Source organism: Octopus bimaculoides, chromosome 5, assembly GCF_046866305.1.
Source record: "Octopus bimaculoides isolate indiv1 chromosome 5, ASM4686630v1, whole genome shotgun sequence".
Classification (NCBI taxonomy): Eukaryota; Metazoa; Mollusca; class Cephalopoda; order Octopoda; family Octopodidae; genus Octopus; species Octopus bimaculoides.
In genome coordinates, this window is record NC_142932.1 from 80,222,343 (window position 1) to 80,248,733 (window position 26,391).

The following is a 26,391-nucleotide window of genomic DNA, read 5'->3' on the forward strand; positions in this document are numbered from 1 at the left end:
AAGTTGTTTTAGCAAAAGTGGTAGCCAGTCCAACAAAGTCTGTAGGTCATCTCAAGAACTTAATGTTCCTTGTTCAGCAATGCAGAAAATCCTCAAATCGGAACTATTTCATCCTTATAACCTGCAACATTTGTAATGGATTATCTACTTCATTGCTAATAAACCATGCTTGACATCTCCCATGGTGCATGACTTTGTGGCCACCCTGTGTATATATGTGTGCATGTGTGTTTGTGCCCCCATCACTGTTTAACAACCAGTGTTGGTGTGTTTACATCTCCACAATTTAGTGGTTCAGCAAAAATGTCTGATAGAATAAGTACTAGGTTTAAGAAATAAGTCCTGGGGGGTCGGTTTATTCAACTAAAAACCCATTAAGATGGTACTCCAGTATGGCCTACAGTCAAATAACTGAAACAAGTAAAATAAAATACATACATACATACACACACAAGTTAACCGTTGCAGCGTATATTTTTCTAATGCATTTCATACCTACATTGTAATGGATGTTTTAATTTTGTTCAAAGTAATGATACCATGTGATAATTTAACATCTAACTTTCTCTATTTGTCAAAGGCTTTCTCCATGACTACTAAAGCCAGGTACAGAGGTTTATTTTTGGCTAGGTATTTCTCCTGCAGTTGTCTAACCAGGAATGTAGCCTCAGTTGTGCTTCTGCTTGGCAGCATTAGAAAGGGCATCTGGCCATAGAAACCATGTCAAATCAGACTGAAGTCAGGTGCAGCTCCCCAGCTCTGGTCAAACCATCCAACCCATGCCAGCATAGACAACAGACATTAAATGATGATGATGATGAGATCCTTACCATAATATTATAGGCTCAAAGTATAACCTTCAAAATATATCAAACCAGGACAACTTTTAAAATTATAGATATCATAGGTGTCCCTAAAGAATAGTCAGAGATTATCTCATAAACCAAAAATTTTGATGTTATTTTTAATCCTGTAATCCAGAAATAAGCAAAATGTGTAAACTATAATACTTGCTTACTTGTGATTTAAGAATGTTATTACAATGTGAGGTACATTACACAGCCACTGGACTGCCAGTAAAAGCATGCATTGCTAATCTTGGAACGAGCTATGGCTTGAGTAGGTTTGTTAGTTTATATCTGTTTTGCACAATGGCAAAGTTAGGATTCCTTGCCAATGTAACATTCTATCATTTTGAAAATTTAACTGGGATGGTAAATTGAACATGGTAAAGACCTCCTTTGGTCATGAATGACTATGGGATCACACCTAGAAAGTTCCTCTCCAAGGCACAAGTTTGGGAAAGGCTGTTTATGGAAGACCAGTCACTCATGCATACCAGCCTCCCTTCTCCACGCCACCGATGTTATCCAAGAGAAAGGCAGAGGCCAATACAGCTTGGCACCAGTGACGTTGCAGCTCATTTCTAAAGCTCAGTGAATTGGAGCAAGATGAAACAAAGTGTCTTGCTCAAGAACACAACTAACAGCAAGGTCCAGGAATCAAACTCACTACCTCATGATTGTGAGTTTGATGCTCTAACCTCTGAGCTATGTGCCTTCACTTAACAGGGATATTCCAACATTTTAAAACTTTTGAAAAATTCTTCAGATATTTGTTTAAAAATCTTCAGATGTTTAAAATATAAATCAGGAAGAAAAAAAAAAGATTTCAAAAGCAAGTCAGAATTGAAAAATTATGGAAAATAAGGATTGGGGTACACTGTCACCATTTGTTTTCTTTTTTTTTTTGTGATTTGAGAATGTTAAGATAGGTATGTCACATGACCACTGAGCTTCTGGTAATGACCTGCATGGCAAGGTAAAGACTCCTTGGGATTGCAATATTTTTAGCTTTACTTCTTAAAATTAACCCTTGCAGACAAATTTTTAAAAAAATCTTTGTGGAATTAAACAACTAGAGAGACATATAACTTCTTAACTAAACAGAGAGACAACATATAACTTCACAACTAATATAGAGAGCCATTTAATTTCACGAACATCAACTAATAGCAGTATTTAGTTAAAACAAAGTAATCTATGGTTGGATACAATCCTTCTCGCAGAGACCTGGCAACTAGAGAATTGAAACACCTGTGGATACTAGGTGTGCACAAAAGCTGTATATTACTTTAAGAAAGGAATGATTTACCTTGCTACTGTCAAGCCTACAAACAACTGTTCATATGTGTGCCCTCAGAAATGTTTCCTTATAGCTTTCAGAAAAATAATAATTTTTTTGATGAAATTTTCTACAAAAAAACTTTTGAGATAGTGTTCATTCCGATTATATCAGAATTTGCTGTGAAACATTTTTTAAAGTGGGTGGGAAGAAGTTTCGGATAATTCACATGAGTCAACTTTTGATTCCTCATAACTTTCAGAAAAAGTGTAGATTACATAACGGAATTTAATGCAAGAAAAAAGAAATGGACACGCACACGGATATACTGACACAAATCACAATTTTTTGAGAATTTCAAGTTCCATTACGTAGATATGTGATATGTGTCAAGTATGTACTTCACAATTTTTTTGCCAGATGTCAGAGATAGGTTGCCCACATAAGTTGGAATTTCTCTGTTTTGATGGGGAGGTTTCAGATGTGTTTTTCACGGTGCCCATGGAAATGACGGGGGACATCTTTTTATTTAAAAAAAATCTTCAAAAGACGATTTAAAAACAATTTTCCCACACACACCTCCACAGACCAACTTTGGTCGATTTTGTGGGCGACCTATCCCTGACGTCCGCCTTTTCCCTTTAAAATCCAATATAATGATAATCTACACCATCCGAAAGATGTTCGTAGAAAATTTCATCAGAAAATATCCATTTTTCTGAAAGTTATTTAGAAATAAAGTCGACTCGTGTGAATTATTCGAAACTCTTTGCCCGCCGTCGAAAAAAATTTTCACAATAAATTCCTATGTAATCCGTTGCGTGGGTATCCCAAATTAACAGAGCTAGAAAACCTAATGGCTAGATTGCTATGAGAAGAGGAAAATCTGTTTAGAGCACTTTATTTCCGTCGCTTGATAATTAGGATTCAGTAGATCGATTAACTGAATTACCGCTCCTGAATTAACGTGTAAATGGTTGAGCATTCTACAGTCATGTGTAATTCTCAAAGAAACAGCATGACAGTGTGTGAGAAGACTATTCCTTTTAAATCAAAACTAAAGATTGCCGAAAGATAAAAGGTTTTATTAGAATGACGATAAGCATTAGCATATTGACCTCATTTGACTATTTCTCACACACATCGCAGTGTGAGATTGGTCGAATTGTTAAGTCTGACAAAATAATGACTAACGGTATTTAGTTACGGCTCTTTCACGTACTGTGTTCAAACCCAGTAGAAATCAACTTTCCTTTCATCCACCGAAATCGATAAAATAAAGTACTAGGGCTGACTTCCATTCATACAGTGCAGTGGTTCACAAACTATTTCAGGCAGCCGCCCTCTTGGTACTCAGGTCACATTCTTAGCGCCCCTTCTACCACAAACATACATCACTTTCTGCAGCAAATTCAAGACAACTGTATTTCACAAATAAAACTTAACCTAATTAACCCATTATTTTGTTGATTTTTTTATAGCCGTCGCACCCTTTTAGCTACCCCATTATCGTCCCACACTTTCTTCAACGACCCCCCCCCCATCTTTCCACTGTACCCAAGGGGTAAGTACTGCCCACTTTGGAAACCACTGATATAATGTATAGTTGATATTAATAGAATAATAATGGAAGACAAAGATTTCTAACACTGACACAAGGCCAAACATTTGGAGATAGAAGATGAACAATCGATTATATCGACGCTGGTTAACTTGATTAGTCGCTCATTTGTATATAGTAGTTATATGCAAAATGAAATGCAAAATTGACTTCGGTGGGATTTGAACTCAGAAGGTAACGGTAGTATACAAGAACTACTGGGTACTCCATATCAGTCTTGCTAAGGTTTTTTTTTTTTTTGGAGGAGTGAGGTATCGTATGCTTCATACCTGAAATATTTTAGAAGAGTTGGTCAATTTTATCGACCTTGTACTTGATTGACCCTGGGAAGAGGGAAGATTTAAGGAAGAAGTTGACCTCGACGAAATTTGAACTCAGAACATAAATAACCACCACTATCCATCATAAGCCATTTAGTCCGACGTTTTAACAATTTTGTCATTCTTCCGCCCTCCTAATATTTGGACAGAGCACAATTCCAAATATCTTTTTACAGGCGGGGCTGGAATACTAGGTCTTAGTTTATGTTAATTACATTTACGTTCTAGACCTTAAAACAATATTAAATCTTAATCTTCTCCGGTACACGAATGCTATATAAGTTGATTGGTTCACACGAACTAAAAAGGTAACCAGCTACCTTTTTAAGCTCTTCGCCACCATTATTTCTCATAAAATGCATTACTTGCGCGTTTCAACTATTTAGAAAATAATTTGGAAAGTTTAGTGAAACCTAACATTTCCATTTCTAAATCAGTGTGTGGAACATACTAAAAGATTTCTTATATTAAAGGCAGTGTCGAAGCATAGTCTCGGCCTCTGGTTGAAACCAGTAAAATAGAATAGAAATAATTTAGAGTGAAAACTCCATAATGGGCAGTTTTATCTGAGTGTTCAGTTACTACCTAAGATCGAAAATTGGCCGTTAGAAAAGCAATTAAAATGTTGTTAAATAGAGCCTGAAGTTTATAGGTTCTTTTTTTAACAAAAAAAGTTAAACTGAGAGTATCTAACTCAGTTACAAAAAATACTTAAATATTTCTGCAGCGATTAGTAATGCTTAACACACTCTCTTTTCTCTACTCGGCTGGGATACGATCATAGTTTAAAATGGGTGCGCGCGTGCGACACACACACACACACACACATATATATATATATATATATATATATATATATATGCACACACACACACACACACACGTGCGTGTGTGTATTTCCCTTGAAATAATTTTTTTGTAAGCTAGTTGGTTGATTTGAGAAATTAAACTAAATTAATAAATACTCAGGTTAACTTCAGAAACTTCCTTAGTTAAAAATTTTTGAAATAAATTTTTGAAATAAATTTTTAACAAATGTTATCAGATATTTTCTCGATAATAGCTTTCCATTAGTTTAAAAGTTTTGTTGAAATAATTTATCTTGTTTTAACAAATGTTATCAGAGATATTTTTTCGGTATTAGCTCAACTACTTCATCCACACACCTAAGTTATATATTAAAAAAAGACCAATTTCTGAATGTTCGTTTTAAATTATAATTGAAAATGTTTAAAATGTTTTCCAAATGCTGGCTTAATAACGGAAAAGTTAGTTAATTTACTAAACCTTCAAAATTGTCGATCATTTTCAAAATATTTTCTGATTTGAGGGAGAGTTTGACTACTGTTTCTTACAGCCCAAACGACAGGCTTTATGAAATGGTTAACACACGCACACATTCATAATGTATTTCAGAATTTAACTTAAGAAATATGAAAGTCAAAAATCAAAAAGTGAAAAGAAAAATTAATTAGAACTTTCCATTGTAAAAGAATTTTGAACATGGAGCGTCGAGGGAGTAAAACTAATTTCTCTCAGTTTTACAGAGTGCGGCGCAGTATAACTAGTTTTTAGTTAATTAAATAAAAACAAAATTAACAATAATTATCTTTAAAAAAAAAGCGTTTCACCACAGGTGTGCTCGGTACAATGTTGTGGGAACGACTTAACAGGTACCGTTAGAGATAAAATATTTAACAGTTAACTCAGAAACCTGTTGAATCGAGAAGTTTATACGTATAACACAATATCCACATATTATACCAAATAATAGTCCGTGAAATATCAAATATCTACTTTTCTTTTCTTTCAATGTAAAGCATTACTCGGGCGGTTTATATTACCGATATACATGGTATTAGTTTCTTAAACTTCAACACCTATAAAATTAAAGATGAAATAAGTGGGGGAAGGAGAAACTAATATGACGGTGAACCTTAATGAAAGAGTAACGTACTGAAATAGTAAAACGTAAAAAAAAAATTTAAACCCATAAAACAATATCATCAATTATAAATAATCTTCTACGAACAAAGGTAATATAAAAAGGATGAAATAAATACTTAGTTCTTTTCTTTTATAATCCTTCGGAGCAGGAAAACAGGTGAGTAAGAGAGAGAATACACGCAGTGACACACACCTTATGGGGAAGTTAAAAAGCAGAGTAATTGAAAAGTACATACACAGATATGTGTGTATATAGATATGGACGGGGGTGTAACAATATCCGCCTTGATATGTAAGTGTGTGTTTGTGATACCTAGTTTGGGGCATATTATTTTATTAATGATTTTTCATAATTCTTTATCAGTCCTTCCGGTAGGGGTAAAGTGTAAGCACCCCAACCCTTTTTTTTTTTTTAAATTCCGCCGTCCTTTATGTCAGTTAATATTAAGTTGTCCGGAAAGTTCGTGCCGATTTTTAAAGGAAAGAAAAATGGTCAATAAATACTTGCCATTACATTTTTAAATCAACAAAATATGAACCACTTTGTTGCACAATGCGTCTCTATCTTTCCTCTAACTCGAAAATACCCTTTTCCTAGAATTGAGGTAGTTTCATGGCAAATAAGTCGAAAGGTAAGCTACTATAAATCGGCACGAACTTTCCGGACAACCCAATATAACCAATTTAGGCGCAGTTTTGGAATAGCTGTCCTTCGAAGTTCCGAACCTCATGGAGAAAGGAAAAAGGGATCTCGCCGCTCATCATTTTCAAGTATTTCTATGTCCCTGTGTTTCATACAATAAAAATCATCGTTCTGGAAAAAAAAAAAAATCTTTCAAAACTCCAGTTATTTTCTTATATCCACCATCATCCATCATCACCATCACTTTCACATCATTTTCCCTTTTCCATGGAGTATGAGACGTCGAAGGACAGCTTGACAGCTATTCCAAAGCCCCGCCACGTGACCAACATACGAAAAAAGAATAATTCCTTGTTAATTAGTGTATGTGTGTGCACGCGCGTGTGTATAAACAAACGGCAATATTTTAATAAGTGGAATAGTTGAAATGACTCACCTGTGACATAAATAAACAATATATAAACAGACTGAATACACCAAGAAATAATGTTACGTGTAATAAAGACCTCTCCTTGGACGAGGCAGCGGATAAATAATGAAACTCAACAGGCAATAGATTAAAAAGCTCGTCGCCAAGGTTTCCAGGTTAAAAATAAACTTCGCTGTGAAATAGGGACAGGTGATAAGTATGGCTATGACGACTACACAAGAAAAAAAATAAAAATAAAGACTACTTCTACTGCTGCTGCTGCTACTACTACTATTACTAGCGTTGTGTACGGCTTTTGTTGTATCTTCTCTTGAGGCTTTTAATACAGGTAAACTTTAGCTGACCGACCAGCCTGTTAGGGGGAAGTAAAAAAGAAAATAAAGGACTGAATAAATAAAGGTGATAAAACGTAATAAGAAGTCGGAAATTACTGACATATTGTCAACGACATATCATTTATGTATATATTTATTTATCTGTTTATTTCAGTCATTTGACTGCGGTCATACTGGAGCACCGCTTTGAAGAATTTTAGGTAAATTTATAGTTTCACGCTAGACTCGATTTCGGTACTAAATAATTTTTTTTCCCCGCGGTTTTTTTTTGGTGGGGTGGGGTGCAATCGTCTTAGTTGGCCTCGTAAGCTGTCGGAAATGCATTTTTTCCATGGAAAACGGAGGAGGGGCGGAATCTAGGAAATCCCCTTTCCGACCACCTCTCATGCGTTTTTTTTTTTTATTTTCGTTGCAGTTGTCTTAATTGACCTCATAATGTGTAGGAAATGCATTTTGTCCGTGGAAAACGGAGGGATGGGGTGGGGCGGAACCTAGAGCAGTCCTGTATATCTTTTGTCTCCGGACTTGTTTTGGAATCGATCCTTTACTGGCGATCTGGGACGGGGTGTATATAATTTTGCTGCTTCAATAAAACGTTGGTGCAGCATTTGTTTCGTTTTCTGTAGCAGAGATAAATAAATACCTGGCCAGGTACTAGTATAAATAGTTTACCCGGTTTTTTCACTCATTCTTTTAAATCTCGCCAAAAACGTTCGATGTTTTTTGTGTGTATGTATGCATGTATAGTGTCAACAAAATTTTTCTTTGTGATTTATCATGTAATGCTGATAACACAATGTTTGTATATCTTTGTAAGCTGCCCAAGAATCACTGTAGATAACTGAGCCAGGTTTGATGTAAGGCTCAGTGGTTAGAGCGTCGAGCTTACGATCGTGAAGTTGTGAGTTCGATTCCCGGACCGGGCTGCGTGTTGTGTTCTTGAGCAAGACACTTTATTTCACGTTGCTCCAGTTAACTCAGTGGAGGCGCAATGGCCCAGTGGTTAGGGCAGCGGACTCGCGATTTCGATTCCCAGACTGGGCATTGTAAGTGTTTATTGAGCGAAAACACCTAAAGCTCCACGAGGTTCCGGCAGGGTATGGTGGCGAACCCTGCTGTACTCTTTCACCACAACTTTCTCTCACTCTTAATTCCTGTTTCTGTTGTGCCTGTAATTCAAAGGGTCAGCCTTGTCACACTGTGTTACGCTGAATATCCCCGAGAACTACGTTAAGGGTACACGTGTCTGTAGCCACTTGCACGTTAATTTCACGAGCAGGCTGTTCCGTTGATCGGATCAACTGAAACCCTCGACGTCGTAAGCGACGGAGTGCCAACAACAACCAGTTAACTCAGCTGTAGAAATGAGTTGCGACATCACTGGCAGCCAAGCTGTATCGGCCCCTTTGATTTCCCTTGGATAACATCAGTGGCGTGGAGAGGGAAGGCTGGTATGCATGGGCGACTGCTGGCCATCCACAAACAACCTTGCCCGGATTTGTGCCTCGGAGGGCAACTTTCTAAGTGCAATCCTATGGTTATTCATGACCGAAGGGGGTCTCCTCCTCCAGAAGCAATGTCGCTTTGTCACGCTTCTGAACAGTCAGAGGAACAACAAAGCGACGTTTGCTAATCCGTTCCATTCCAGCGAACAACCAAACATAAACATTTTAATTAGAATATACAATCTGTAAATGGAATTAACTGATTGTACGTATGAGGTCAATTAAGACGATTGCAACGAAAAAAAACAAACAAAAAAAAACGCGGGAGACGAGGTTGGGAAGGGGAATTTCCGAGGGTCCACCCCACTCCCTCCGTTTTCCGCAGAAGGAGTGCATTTCCGACAGCTTACGAGGTCAACTAAGACGACTACCCCCACCCCAGCCCAAAAATACGCAGAAAAAAAATTATTTCGTACCGAAATCGAGTCTGGTATGAAACTAAATTTAATTAATTTTACTCAAACAAATCGACCCCAAGTACTTATTCTATCGTTCTCTATGCCGAACCGCTAAGTTACGGGGACGTAAACACACAGCATCGGTTGACAAGGGATGTTGGGGAGACAAACACAGACACCCAGACACACACACACACACACACAAATATATATATATATTTATGTTGACAGTATTTTCACCCAGCAATTTCATTGTCGATTATGGCACCCCGTTTTAAAACCTACGAGCAATGTTTTGCAGTACCTCTTGCTCTGTGTTCGATTTCTTTGCATACTTTCTACGGTATCTTTTCATACCATTATGCACACATCAGATAACTTTCTGCATGACACCTCATTCTAATCCTGCGTTCGATCTCTATACATACTTTCTATGATGTCTTTTCTCACTATTATGCGCATATCACGTATTGTTCTTTTGCCTTCTAATGGTTTTCGAGATTCATTTTTGGTGTGAATATTTCCATTCAATTAGGCGGCGAACCAACAGAATCGTTATCACGCCGAACAAAATGCTTAGAGGTTTTTCATCTGTCTTTACGTTCTGATTTCAAATTCCTCCGAGGTTGACTTTGCCTTTCATCCTTTCGGGGTCAATACATTAAGTAAGAATTGCGCACCGGGGTCGAAGTAAACGGCGCCCTCCCTCGATTTGTGCCAAAATTTGAAATTAATATTTCCCTTAAAGAGCATTCAAATTTTTCTGAACTTTTTGCTTCAAACATGCATGCATTCTTCACACAATTTTTTATTTATTGTTTTTGTTCGCTTGTCTCTCAACAAACTCACTGGCAGGAGGGTAATTGTTGCTCTGCTTTGTCAGTCCAGTAACAAAGGCCACGACTTATCACGTGATCTTGGCCCATTTCAGTCAGTTGTTGTTCGGGTGCATTTGTATGGTGGCATAATCCAATGAAAAATTCCATGCAGTTTCTGCGCCAAATCATGCTTATAAATTGAAATGCGCGGATATAAAAACTGCAGAGGTTTTCTTGATTAACCGGCAGCCTTGCTGCTCTGACCTCGTGTTAAAAGTTTTCTTATCAGGCATATATTCTCATCTCTCGCCAATCTTACATCTTCACACTAGCAACTGGTATTCGGCATATCAACTTATGTAAAGTAGCAATTGTAACATCAATCAGCAAAAAAAAAAAAAAAAAAAAAAAACTACAACAAAAAGCATGTCAATAAAATTTAGATATCGTGGTAGGTTTTATTTGGGAACAACACACAGTCACTTCAAAGCATACAGCTCCCCAGCTTACCAAATCCACATAACCACTATTTCGTTCGGATGATATGGCTGAGAAGGTCTTGAAATATACTAATGATCTAATGGATTTAGAATTGTTAATGCTTAAAGTAAACATGAAGAAGAAAGCATATATGAAAAAAAAAAAAAACCCTTATTTACTGAAATATCGAAATGTCTATAGACTTTGGCAAACGGCCAGCAATTTTAAAAGAAAGGAATATGTCGACAACATCGACCCCAGTGCTCAACTGGTACTTATTTTATCGACTCCGAAAGGATGAAAGGTAAAGTTGACTTTGGTGGAATTTGAACTCAGAACATAAAGACGGACAAAATACAGCTAAGTATTTTGCCTGGCATGATAACGGTTTTGCCAACTCGCCGCATTACATTGAGAAAATATTGGCTTCAAATTGTGGCACAAGGCCAGAAATTTCAGAAAAGGAGGCAAGTCGATTTCCTCAACTCCAGTACTCAACTGACACTTATTTGTTCGACCCCGTAGGGATGAAAGGTAAAGTCGACCTCGGCGGAACTTGAATTCAAAACGTAAATATGGATGAAATGCCACTAAGCATTTTTCCCGGTGTGCTAACGATTCTGCCAGCTCACCGCCTTTCAGCGAGAACATTTTTATTAAGGAAACAAACAGATATGGCACAAAATGCGAAATAAAGGTTTTTAAAATAGACAAAATCGAAAGTTAATACGTGGTCTGACAAGTAAAAATCCACCCCCACCAAAGAAACACCCCATAGTTATCAGGCCTTAATACAAAATAAATATTAAAATCTAAGGGTTTCACGAAAGTAAATGTGATATAAACTAATGGATCTCCACTATTTCTAAGTGCTCCTCAGTCAAGTGAATAAGATATGTTTACATTTACATAATTACTCAACCCTGGGACGTAAATTATTGGGGTTTGGTTTGCGTTTTTTTACGTAGATTTTAAAAATTTATAGGAAAGTTGGTTATACATCATTAGATGTATACCTGACTTTCCTATATAAAATTATAGACTATATAACGGAACGCTGAACTCCAGACTATCAACTTAAACAACATTTATTCAGGTGGTAAATATATACATCTTTAGTTCTTGTTGTTACAGCTTCTGTGTGTATGAGCATAGTTGTTATGTAGTTGCAAGCGAGCTGTCGAGCATAAGTCCGAAAGATGTAGAGAGACAGCAAAAACACGTCCATGCTCTATTGCTGGCTAGCAAGAAAGAGAATGAATTGAGCGGGAACGCTTGCTTGTTTAATTCCACGCATGCGTGAGACTACGCATGCGCACGGCGTTACTACAGGGCTCCCTTGCCAGTGCGAGAAACGCACGATAATATTAAATCTGTTAGAACGCCTGAGGCAGGATGGCCACTGAAAACCACCCACAAGATGTAGCACACAAAGAAAAATTAAAGAAATGAAATGTACACTCGTGTGATACATGCATGCAATGTACAAATGAAATGATAATGACAAAACAACCGTGATGACAACTGTCCAGGAACTGGAATCACGGAATGTGAAAGTCTGAGTGTTTGTTATTACTGAAAGGAAAGAAAATGTATGAGTGCACAAGTGTGTGTGTGAGAAAAAACACAGAACATAGTAAAAGTGTCTGTAGAGACAAAAAATCCAGTTCGTATAAGAGTTACACAAGTTGATTTTGAATGTCCGTACTCAGGAAGTTGTGGTCAAGGAGCAGAGCTATAGTTGAGCGTCGGAATGCTAGTTGTGACCGGTTACCCGGTACGGAATATTCAATGAAAGTTACACAAGGAAAATTTGGTCTGTTGATCGTGAGTGGAAAACATCCACTCTAACAGAGTCGACAAAACCGAGTGTGTTGATATGGTGTGTCCCTGGTGGTGGAGTTGTTGGCGCACGACATTGTGGTAGACAGTACATTGATGAAGACGTCGGCGCAGGAACTGCTATAGCTGTGTTCTGTATGTGTGGTGGTAATGATCTGTTGAAACTTGGCGACGTCGGGGGGGGGGGGGGAATGCTTGTAGTTGGTAGTAGTAATTGTTGTCGTCACGGTGGTAATCTTGGTTGAGCGAAGCTGGTGGTGAAAAAGCTGTTCGTTCATTGTTGTTTGAAGAGGTGCGCTTTTTTACAGACGATCGACAGACAAATCTCTGTACGACCATTAGCGAAAACCTCGAAGAAAACTTTTCTTAACCCAAGATGAAAGAACGACCGTGCGAACTCAAAAAGGAGAAATGGTGACGAATGGAATAACAGAGGACTCCTTTTATTTAAACGTGTCACACGGTCGAACACCAAAATATATATCAAAGATGATATACAAGTAATTACGTTATACTACGAACATTAGTGAATTCGTAAATACCAGTAATGAGACGATAGAAAAGACAACCGTATGAAATGAATAACAAGAGTTATTGTGTGGCATAAAAGATGTATGTGTATGTGAGAGTGTGAAATGCGACATATAAGAACATAATAAAAAACAGGCCGTCTATATGTATATGAGATATCACAGCAGAAAGAAAGTCAGTACACGAGAGTTTTATACCAAGTTTTTTTTTTGAGTACACAATTGGAAAGTCGCAGGCTGTAATTCTTGTCTGTTTTTCGTGAGTGGAAACATCTACTCTAACAGAGGCGAGAATAAAAACCGCGCTTGTTGAGTCGTGTTGACTATGGTTGGAGATGTTGGTAATACGTAGTTCAGTCTCCATGGCCGTATTTGTTCTTTAGTCGGGGTTCACCAGTTATAAGTTGGTAGTCCAGAGTCCATGCTGCGTTTGTTTCTTCGTTGGGGGTCACCAGTATAGGAAAGTTGGTTATACATCATTAGATGTATACCTGACTTTCCTATATAAAATTAAAGAATATAACGGAACGCTGAACTCCAGACTATCAACATTTATTCAGGTGGTAAATATATACATCTTTAGCTCTTGTTGTTACAGCTTCTGTGTGTATGAGCATGGTTGTTGGGACGTTGTTATGTAGTTGTAAGCGAGCTGTCGAGCGTAAGTCCGAAAGATGTAGAGAGACAGCAAAAACACGTCCATGCTCTATTGCTGGCCAGCAAGAAAGAGAATGAATTGAGCGGGAACGCTTGCTTGTTTAATTCCACGCATGCGTGTGACTACGCATGCGCACGGCGTTACTACAATTCAAATTGAAAGTTTTCTATTGAAAAACTTCGGCAACTTTGATAAACTACTTCTCACATTTATAAAATTCACACACTTCATAAAGGTAGTATGTGTTTGTGTTTGTATTCGTGTGTGTGTGTGTATGTGTGTGCGTGCGTGTGAGTTTACGGGTTCAACGTTTGTTATATTTCTGCTGCTTTTAAATAAAGAATATTACTCTACCTCTGGTATTTGAGTACTCTTTTTTCCACCTTGTTTCACATTTATGTGCTTACTCATTTACACACACACACATATATGGTCGAAACATATCTAAGTTATCTAAGATGTTTAAGTTCACTGGTGTAAATCTTTACAACAATGCTGTAAGCTTGACTTAGAACAAAGAAATAATAAAACAGGAAGTCTGATTTGTCATATATAACTGACAAATAGAACCAGGCCACACCTTAATGTTTTTAATATCTTTTATCGCTTATCTTTTGCTTGTCTCAGTTATTAGACTGCGGTCGTGCTGGGGCACCACCTTGAAGAATTTTTAGTCGAATAATTCGACTCCTTTTTTTTTGTATTTAGCCTAGTGCGTATTCTATCGGTCTGTTTTGTCGAACCTCTGCGTTACGGATACGTAAACACACCTACACCTGTTGTCAAGCTGTAATAGGGGACAAACACAGGAACAAAGACGCATACACATAGATACATAAACATATGCATATACGACGGGCTTCTTTCAGTTTCTGTTTACCAAATCCACTCGAGGATATAGTAGAAGATACTTGCCTAAGGTGCCACGCAGTGGAACTGAACCTGAAATCCTGCGGTTGGGGATCTAGCTTCTTACAATGCAGCCACTCAGCGTTTCTAAAATATTAGCTTAATTACTGAAGTATCGAAATGACTACACTATATTGTCTCATTATACACAGTAAACTGGTGAGTTTACGGGTTGAACGTTTGTTAATACGCACTTATGATGCATGTGTACGCGCGCACACACATACACACGGAAACACACACACACGTACGCGCGCACACGCACACACGCAAACACACACACCGTGAAGTTAAGAAGCTCGCTTTGAACTACATCTCTGCGTGGCGTCTTGGGCAAAGTGTCTTCTACTATAAATCCGGGCTGTGGAGCCGCGTGACTTACCGGTTAGGGTATTGAACTCATGGTGTTAAGATTGTGGTCTCGATTCCCAGACCGGGCAAAGCGTTGTGCTCTTGAGCAAAACACTTCATTTCAAGTTGGCCCAGTCCACCCAGTTGGCAAAAATGAGTAATTCTGCGACGGACCGGTGTCCCGTCCAGGTGGGGAATATATACGCCATTGAAGTCCGGAAGCTCTTGTGAGTCGGTAAGACTCGAGAAGGAACCTTTTATAGCCCCGAGCCGACCGATGCCTTTTTAATGAATTTGGTTGTTGGAAACTGCGTGGAATCTCACCGTATGTATGCACGTATGTATGTATGTGTGCGCGCGTGCGCGCGTGTTTGTCCTTAGTTGTGACCGTGCACTCGTTGCACTCGGTATGTGGTTGTGAAGTGAACTATTTAACTATACAACCGTGTCTGTATCTAGTCTCTATTATTCTCTGATATATTTATTCACTATTCTCTTTAAATAACAATATATAAGGCTACAAAAATGTCACAAATGCCTGCTTTTATAATATCTATTTATATATTATGTATAAAATTTGTCTGTTCATATCTGTTCATAATAGCCCGGAAATTGTGTGTAATACTTCCTACTTTGTTTATTTGTTGCAAAGTTGCGTATATTTTGTATAATAGTTCTAACGTATATGATAGTCATATTGTATATGTAGTGGTTATATGTGTATCATGGTAAACAGATGCAGAAGGAATGTGTATGCCTTTGAAGTAAACAAATGAGTGAATCGATTCATAGTTATAATAATTTATTCACTGGACTTAATTTGTTGTTGGTACACATAATTCTTCACTACATGCAAAATGTTGACAACTGCTACGAGTTGCTAGAAATAGAAACAGGGTACATCTGTGGAAATGATATGTCAGAAATGAATATATGTTTGTGTGTGTGTGTGTACGTAGTTCATCTGAGACAGTAGTCTACCGTGAAACTTCGGCCATTGCTCTGGTCTCTGCGGTCGCCAAAACCTGTTGTGTTGTTGACCTTTCTCGTTTGCCTGCTAGGCCCTTCACCTCCTCGTCTGTCTGTTGACCACCGTATTTATAATAATCGTAGCAGCTAGAAGGACAGACATACTGCAGCAGAGTTTGTACCTAAATAGGCCAGCTCCTGTCCATTTGAACTTCGCCTGACATGGCTGAGGTCATCAGTTAAAGGGAGATGATCAATCACTTTTTGACAGGACAAAGAAAACCTGTTTTCGCGCCTGTTAATCGTGATGGTTTGGACGACCGAGAATTCTTAGATTCGGTTTCGAATCTAGGCTTGGAGAAGGAAGTGTTAATTTTTACATATATAGAGGAGCTTCATGTTGTATATAATATAAAGTGCACAGTGTAAGGCGGCGAGCTGGCAGGATCGTTAGTATGCCGGGCAAAATACTTACCGAAATTTCGTCCGTCTTCACGTTCCGAGTTCAAATTCCGCCGAGGTCGATTTTACCTTTCACCCCAACGGGTCGATAAAATAAGTACCACTTGAACACTGCGGTCGATCTAATCAACTTATCCCCTTCCCTCAAAATTGCTGGCCTTGTGCCAAAAATTTGAAATCAATATACAGTGAACAATAATTTTTACATTGGATATATATATATATATTAAGTTTATATGATATGCATACAATGAAAAAATGGTTACAACGCTAACAAGTAACATTCTGTTGCATGGTCGGGCCATCGATGATTAAACCAGAAACAGTACCAAGCATGCTTGGAGAGTAGGATGGTTTTTGGACATGCAGCATTATGAAAAACAAGACCCGTCGAAGGGCAGATGAACTAAGAAGCGTCATCGGCCATCCAATTACATGATATATATGTATGCATGCGCGAGGATTTAGAAATTTCTGGCTTGGTGCCTAGGTGAACAGTTATCCTAACATGGTGAGTGAGACAACAAGCGAAGGGAACTAACTCAGGAGTTGGAATAGCTTAATGGAAAAACCCGAGACATGTTGTTCGTTGCGTTTGTGCCAAACATTTGCACCAAATTTCTGCTCTTAGCGCTTTCAAAATGTGTGGCTGGTCCTATATAAGCTTACACAACCGAAACAATTAATCTGTGAGGATGCTCTAACAGCCAACTGTTGGACCCTATACATTGAGACCGACTGGAGAAACCGCTATATGTGTACATACATGCATACATACATACATACGTATATGTCTGTATCTGTCAGTATGCATCTCTTCCTTTTCTCTCTACATATGCATACCTATAGATATAAATAGATATATGCACATACATGTATAAATGCATGTAAATACATATACGCATATATATATATATATATATATATATATATATATATATATATATATATATATATATATATATATATATATGTCTGGCCGTAAAGCCTTTTCTGTTTGTTTTCCTGTCTTGTTTTTTGTCCGCCACTACATTCCTCCATGGCTAGATTTAATTTGCGTATACAAATTTAATCTGCGATCCATGGGACGAGCCGTTTTAGCGATGCGCCCTGCCCAAGCTCGTCGAAACGCCGGTGTTAAAACGTGGGTGGCTGATGAAGGAGAATGTTCTCTATGTGGCTCGTGTGTTCTCGTCTACGTTTGTTTGCAATGTCCTGTACCCAGATATGCACCTATACATACAGGTGGATGTCGGTATGCACATACCTGTACGTATATATGCATATACTCATTTACTATTTGTTTATATATATATATATATATATATATATATATATATATATATATATATATATATATATATATATACACACACATACATACACACACATACACGCACATACATATATGTATGTATGTATGCATCTATATGTGCATGTATAAATGAATGTATTTAGTATATATACATACGTTATATAACATATATACTTATATATTCATACTTATAAGTTTTAATAGCCGAGTCTCATGCTCTTCCAGATTGGTGACAATAATATCGTTTGTCGACGATTGCAGGAAAGACGAGTGCAAGATGGAAATTCTTGGGGGAAGGACTTGGAATAGTGGTGGTGAATGTCGCATCTGAGTTTGGACACAACATGTGTGGTAGAAGAGGGAGAGAGACGAAAGTGTCCGTGAGGAAGTATATGAGACGAGCGAGACGGACAGAAACCTTTGTAGAGGCATTAGAAAAGCCACAGTATTTCTAACTTTGCTGTTGATATGCGGGTTTGTAGCATATGCAGACAGGCGTCATTGTCAAAGGAATAAGATTAGATAGAACAGATTTAACAAATCTACCTTATTTATTGATGAACTTGATGTTGAAGTTAATTGCTCGGAAGTCTCGAACTGTACTACCTAATTTCTCTATTCAGTGCCGAATCTACAAACAGACCATTAAATTTCTTGCTGTCATACCACATTTTTATTTAGGTTACCTTATGAATATCTCTACTTATTCTATTCCAGAACTTATTGTGGTATAGAGGGCATACTTCATCCACATCATTTTTAAGATACTCTCAGATATCTTCTTTGCTCTTCCATATACCCTGATTCTATCATTTTATGTATAGCCAAACACCTGCAATCAGAATATAAAGTGTTAAGTGTGTCTGCGCTGATCTTGTGGTTGGTAAAGTAGTGACGCATTCTTTATCATTCTCAGTAGGTCTGCCTAGATGATAAGATGATAATTTTGGTAGTTTCCAACATAACGGTGTCCTTCCGAATCACAAGTGAGTTCACCATAGCTTTACTACAGAGTGAGTATGCCTAGTGTCGGTATTCCGTTGATTGCGACATCCTCTTCCCACAATTCTGTACCTTGAGCAGGTAATATTTTACAGGGAGGTCTAGAGAAGTAATATAATTTACGTTTTAACCATTCAAAATAGTTAGCTATACGCAGTATTAGAAGGAAACTAACTTCTGCATCAAAGGATCAGAGTTATACCCCTTACTTTCTTTCGAAGCTATTTAGCTACTTATTCTTGTATTTCTGCTGGGTCTTTACCGATAAAAGCATACGCATTGATTGTATTTAATTTCTTGTTATTATTTTTGATTGTTATTATCATTAATCTACTAGTAAACTGATTAACCGATGAACTAATAGATGTCTTGATTAATTGTTTGATCAATCAATCAATTGTTTTTCCGCGGTTCTTTTTCCAAACATTTTATTACGTTTTGTTGAATATTTTAGATTACATTTTTCTATCGAAGATATACTTGATTGGTAAATGATTTGACTTGCGATCTTGGGCCGAAAGTAATACAACTACAATGTAGAAACGTTATAATAATTATTTACGACACTCAACATTTATCGTTATATTCACTTTGATTAATTTTCTAAAAGTATTGTTTACTATGAAGAAAAGGCAGGAAAACTTCTCATTACCAGAGGTGAATTACAAGTATATAAGAACTTGTGGAAGCCATCTTTACTAAAAAAAATAATAGATATGTCACTTATATTAAATTACTGTTTTAGTTCTAAAGTCTTAAACCATCATTTTTTCGTGTACTTTTTCAGAGACTTCAAATACAAGTGTAAACGAAAATTTTCCCGCAGGCTAGTATTTTTACATTGATGCCATAAATGTGTCAAAATGTTTGTCTTGCATCAGTTTCACTGTATCTGAGACTTGTAGGGTGAAAGGAGAGAAGCATGAAAATACTCAATTATCCACGGACTGTATATATAGACCGAGTACTTCCAACAGAGGCAGTGACGTGATTGTAGGTCTCCGATGTAATATTTTAGCATTTAATTAGGCGGTGAGCTAGCAGAATCGTTAGCACGCCGGGCTTTGCAGCATTTCGTTCGCCGCTCAGCGTTCAAATTCTTCAGAGGTCGACTTTATCTTTAACCCCTTTCGAGGTCGATGAAATAAGTACCAGTTGATCACTGGGGCCGATGTTATCGACTTAGCCCTTTCCTCGAATATGTTGGTCTTGTACCAAAATTTGAAACCGTTACTTTTTACACTTTATAAAGAATAATCTTTTTTCAGGAACTTTACCTATAGGCGTTGGCGAATTATGGATTCATTGGGGGAAAGATACAGCAGTAGTTTCAGGTTCCATCCTGTTGATTTGTTTAGACTTTACTCTGATAGTCTCCTGCCCACCAAAGCTTACACCTCAGACACTGGACCCATTTAACCCCTAGCCAAGTGGAACTGTTCACATGCCCACTCATCAGTAACGGGGGTCTGTGACATATCTAGGAAGCAGTCCTCTTTCTAATCCAGCATGATTTAGCTACAGGAACATCTGGCATTGGATCCGTAAACTGGGTCCCTTGACAAGTACTACAACTCTGGGCCACAGTGGACCTAGTGGTAACTATAGGGTAAATTCATTCACACCTAAATTCTTGAAATCTTCACAAGTCACCTCACCGGTTAGTGAATGTAACAGTAAATGTCTATTTTAAATGGTTACCATAAATATAAGAGGATTCTCCTCCTTGAGGCGGTAGGACCACGATTGCGTAAGGCAACTTTGGGGTTTCTGATAATACAACCTCTACGTAATTTCCAGTCTTTCATTTCTCTCTTGTCACTGCGGCATAATCAGATGCTGGGTATGGAGTTCTGGAAACATGATTCACTCTCGAATTACTACACACACACACACACACACACACACACACACACACACACACACACACACGCACACGCACACACACACACACACAACACACACACACAACACACACTCACACACACACACAGAGCACACACACACACACACAACACACACACACACGCGCACACACACACAACACACACACACACACAGAGCACACACACAACACACACACACACACACACACAATAAAAAACAAAATACAAAAAGAAACAAAGCAAAACAAAAAAATCAAAAAAAAAAAAAATCAAACAAACTAGCATTTAAGAATGCAAGCTTTGGCTCTTCACCGGTTCATTGGAATTTATATGATATTGTGTCAGCGTTGTTTTAAAAATGTCAAGATCTCTAGGTAACAATGGTCTGTCCAGGATAGTAATAAATTCATGCATTAGCTAGGAGTAGTCGTTGTACACGCAAGTTAGTGCCTGAATGAGAAGCTAATTCTAGCTAACGTTTGTAATAGGACTGAAAGTTCAGTTAATGTACTCAGGATATGTTTTTGTCTAGACGTTTAAGGAGGCAAACTTTGTAATGAGGTGACTATCAGTGTCGCTAATCTCACTTAGAGATCAACTAAGATGAAATGTGGGTCGGGAGTATCGAATAACTCCATCATTTTATATACATACATACATATTGTTGTTGAAATGCCAATGAAGGAACTTGGATCCAGGTTAGAAACCAGCTCTTTCTCTATTGGCAAGAAATCTTGAAATAAAAGCGTACAATGACATACATACATACATACGTAATACATACATACGTAATACATACATACATAATACATACATACGTAATACATACATACGTAATACATACATACGTAATACATACATACATAATACATACATACGTAATACATACATACGTAATACATACATGTTGTTGTTGTTGGCACTCCGTCGCTTACGACGTCGAGGGTTCCAGTCAATCCGATCAACGGTACAGCCTGCTCGTGAAATTAACGTGCAAGTGGCTGAGCACTCCACAGACATATGTACTCTTAACGTAGTTCTCGGGGATATTCAGCGTGACACAGTGTGACAAGGCTGACCCTTTGAATTACAGGCACAACAGAAACAAGAAGTAAGAGTGAGAGAAAGTTGTGGTGAAAGAGTACAGCAGGGTTCGCCACCATCCCCTGCCGGAGCCTCGTGGGGCTTTAGGTGTTTTCGCTCAATAAACACTCACAACGCCCGGTCTGGTAATCGAAACCGCGATCCTATGCCCGCGAGTCCGCTGCCCTAACCACTGGGCCATTGCGCCTCCAATACATCCATCCATCCATCCATCCATCAGACAGACAGACAGAAAGCTTTTGATATACCACATGGATGGATTATGAAGCTTTTACAGTTAACCAAAGTCCCACAACTACTTGTGAGTACTACCAAAAGCCTAACCAAGACTTGGTACACCACTTTGTTCCTTAGGAGTGATAAGCAGAAAATTGAGTTGGATAGCATTCACTATCAAAAAAGACATCTTTCAGAGTGATAGTCTGTCGGTGCTACCATTCACCCTCTCATTAAACTCACTATCATACCTAATCAGAAAACATAGTGACCATACAAATGGATCCAGAAGTATCTCTCAATTTTTCCTTGCCGACGACCTGAGACTGTGTGAGCGAAATATCAACCATATAAAAAAGCAATTGGACCTCATTATCCAATTTTCTACAGACATTGGGATGAAATTTTGTGAGTTCAAATGTGCGTTTCTGACAATAAAACGTAGAAAAAAATGTGCCCTCTTCTGAAACTCTAAAAATGAACGGCTTGACAATAAAGAAATAAGGAGGGGGATTGGAATGAATACCTCAGGAGAGTAAAGGGAATACAGTCATCAGAACTCTCAGCTTACAATTAGCATATTACCCCCAACACCTTTGCAGTGCCTGTCCTGACGCCCACGTTTGGCCTTCTGAACTGGTCACTACAAGAGCTCAGTGGGATAGACGTTCGAACTCGCAAGCTGCTCATGCGACTTTGTGACCATAAAATCAACAACATAATTAGGATAGCTTATGAACTTGAGGAGTGGTATGAAAAAAGTGCTGATACAGATCTCTCCCTAAAGAACATTGGTAAAATCTATTTATCAGAACAGTAAAATAAAATAAATGGACTGAGTACCAAGTACATAGAAGGTAAAATTCAAACCGAAAAAAGGATTGATCATGTACCCTTAACGTAGTTCTCGGGGATATTCAGTGTGACACAGTGTGACAAGGCTGACCCTTTGAATTACAGGCACAACAGAAACAGGAAGTAAGAGTGAGAGAAAGTTGTGGTGAAAGGGTACATCAGGGTTCGCCACAATCCCCTGCTGGAGCCTCGTGGAGCTTTAGGTGTTTTCGCTCAAGAAACACTCACAACGCCCGGTCTGGTAATCGAAACCGCGATCCTATGACTGCGAGTCCGCTGCCCTAACCACTGGGCCATTGCGCCTCCACACATACATACATACATACATACATACATAAATACATACATAGAATACCGATAAGTTTATGACATCCCGCTTTGAAGGCTACGTCCGTGCAATTCAATAACAAGAGATCCCCGGCAAGTACTTATATAAAATGCAGGAAACGTTGACAGAAAATAAATGTAGGCTGTGCAAGACTAAGACTGAAGACACCAACCATATTATTGCCAGCTGTGAGAGAATGTCTTCTAGATATTGTATTATCTTCCCAGGAGGTATGATACCGTAGCCATAACGGCCTGGAACAGGATAACAAAAGAAGAAAACACTTACAGACAAAGCGACAATATTGAGACCGATTGGTCAAAAAATATTGGTGGAACTCGAAAATTGAAACAGCCACCAAGTTAAAACACAGCCTGCCAGATATCTATGTGTGGGGCCACAAAGAAAAGATGTGTTCCGTTGTGGAAATCAGTTGCTCTCTGGGCATGAATGGTCTTAGAAAAATGCAAGAGAAAAAGGACATCTATGGACCATTGATAAGGTGTTTGCAAATCCAGTACTCAGAATAGCCTTTCAGTTTCATACCTATTATTATTGGAGCAGCAGATGCATACCAACCCGTCTGGGGAAAAGTATGGCTGAATTTGGTATCTTGGGGAGAGAATGCAAATTCTTAATTCATATGCTACAAATGATCACAATATCCGAGCTGCAGTACCTTCTTAAGATTTAAACGATGACGGTTAAAACAAGATGCTTTCTTTCACAAATTTGCTACCAAGTAGATCGCTGGTCAAAATATATACTAAATTAAAAAGAGAAAAAGAACATACATACATACATGTTGTTGGCACTCCGTCGCTTGATCCGATCACCAGAACAGCCTGCTCGTGAAATTAACGTGCAAGTGGCTGAGCACTCCACAGACACGTGTACCCTTAACGTAGTTCTCGGGGATATTCAGTGTGACACAGTGTGACAAGGCTGACCCTTTGAATTACAGGCACAACAGAAACAGGAAGTAAGAGTGAGAGAAAGTTGTGGTGAAAGGGTACATCAGGGTTCGCCACAATCCACTGCTGGAGCCTCGTGGAGCTTTAGGTGTTTTCGCTCAATAGACACTCACAACGCCCGGTCTGGTAATCGAAACCGCGATCCTATGACTGCGAGTCCGCTGCCCTAACCACTGGGCCATTGCGCCTCCACACATACATACATACATACATACATACATACATACATACATACATACGTACATATATTATACTTTTGCAAATAGAGGAAAGAGATATACGCAAGATAATATATAAAAGTGTGTTTATATGTATATTATAACAGATATACGTTTGCTAGAAAAGATAAACTTAATCTTATAAATTCTTAGTAACTTAGATTATCTTGGTGTGAGTAGGCGCGCGAGTATGTGTGTACGAATACATAGGTGTGTGCGAAAACAACAGTGTGTGCGAGCGCGAGCTGTGTGTTGGTAGTGGATAGGCGGTATATTTTTAGATTGAATAATGCTCACCTGCACATCCAAGGGAAGTAACTCTCATCCTTTATTCCAGAATTATTTCCCTTAAAAATTTTTCTCGATAATGAAGTTCGCGCTGTTAAAATATCGTAGCTGACAGAAAGAATTTATTATTTGTTGCAGAATCTTTACATTGATTATTTTGATGCGTTATGTATACATTTTTGATTTATTGTACATTACACCTTTAAGGATGTTGAACCCTTCAATGTAATTCCCAAACCGGTGTTCCGATGGTCGATAAAATCTTTGATTTAATCAATATACTCTCTCTTAATTTCCCGCAATTGATTATCTTTGTGCTACTATGTATAAAAAAATCAGCATCAATTACCTCAAGTCACCTTCGCCTTCTCCTCCCCTCTTTTCTCCCTTTTCTTTCACTTCTGCGCCCTCATCATGTGAGTGAGGGCAAACAAGTTCTTGTTCGAACATCAGTCTAAGGTAGGAGTCGACAGGACTCCAATCTGTTTTCACCGTCAGCAGTGTTCTGAAGGAATCCAGGAAGAGCAAATGCTTGAGGAGTACATACACATGTACACACTTACACACACACACACACACACACACGTACACACACACATAAACAAACACGTACACACGCACATATAACACACACGCACACGGACGCGTGCGCGCATACACATATAAACTCATACACACACCAAACAAACAAACAACTGTAGTGGTCAGCTTTTAGGTGGTTTCAGTTTCTGAGAGTTATGATTTTCATCTGTCCAGTCTTACTGAGAGAAAGAAGCGGGAATGTGGATCCGTTACCTTTGCCGCTGGAACGTTCTCTCTTCACAGTGACGATAATGATACGGAGAAATGGGTACCCCTTACGATACTGTAACCCTTTATCATGCAGCAATATTCATTTGTAATGTGGACCATGGATCTTGGATATAAGGAGTGGTCGTTGACATTATATATATATTATAATTTTAAATAATTATTACCTTTGATGGTTTTTATTCCCATGCTGGCCACTTGATAAAATCAATATTTTAAATATCGATCTTATCCTTATTTATATATATATATATATATATATATATATATATTGATAGAAAGGACAACAAAAGAAAGAAAGAGACCTCGATATTATGTAAATAGAGGAATTTATCAGTAAAAATATGTGACACTTATTCGGTAGCCATGATAAAACTCCGAGTTTCGGATGCCGGGGTGGGAACCCACGCCAACATCTCTTCAGTTATCCGGCCATTGGAATTTTCAAGGGCCGGATAACTGAAGAGATGTTGGCGTGGGTTCCTACCTCAGCATCCGAAACTCGGAGTTTTATCATGGCTACCGAATAAGTGTCACATATTTTTTACAGATATATATATATATATATATATATATATATATATATATATATATATATATATATATGCATATGTGGGCATAGGATGTCACGAAGCGTGCGTGTACAACAAAAAATACGAAGTACAAGTAGATGGAACATGAACTATGTAGTGCTAGATATGCTCTGTCTGAATATTATAAGACGAGCTAGGCACGACTGGAAATGCCTGTCATTGATCATTTGTCACCTCGATCAAAGCCGATAATGAACAAACCACCACCACCACCGCCGCTGCCGCCGCTACCACCATCACCACCACCAACAACAACAACAATGACAGCAGCAGTAACGGCAGCAGTAACAGCAGCAGCAGCAGCGGCAGCACCAATAAAAGCAATATAAACAACAAAACGAAACACACAACGGTAGCAAGAAGAGCAACAACAGCAATAACATCAGATAGCAACAAGAACAACAACAACAACAGTTAACTCCAATATCGCAAGAACACCGGTCTAAGGATAGGAAAAAAA

The 26,391-nt window shown here is 38.2% G+C and overlaps 1 protein-coding gene across 4 annotated transcripts in view; it reads right to left on the reverse strand.

Annotated features, from left to right (window-relative positions):
- The window catches only part of LOC106874959 (contactin), a 98,646-nt gene extending 91,323 nt beyond the window's left edge, over positions 1 to 7,323 (reverse strand). The window contains exon 1 of one of the 4 annotated variants that reach the window (XM_089352502.1): positions 7,092 to 7,323. Coding sequence is in view for 1 of the 4 variants with exons in the window: in XM_089352501.1 (XP_089208627.1) it covers positions 6,129 to 6,246 (118 nt within the window). In the remaining 3 variants the exon portion in view is untranslated. Of the gene's footprint in view, positions 1 to 6,128; positions 6,282 to 7,091 lie in introns of those variants that run through there. The other 3 variants (XM_089352503.1, XM_089352501.1, XM_089352504.1) reach the window with 3 other exon arrangements.
- Positions 7,324 to 26,391: the final 19,068 nt, after the last annotated feature.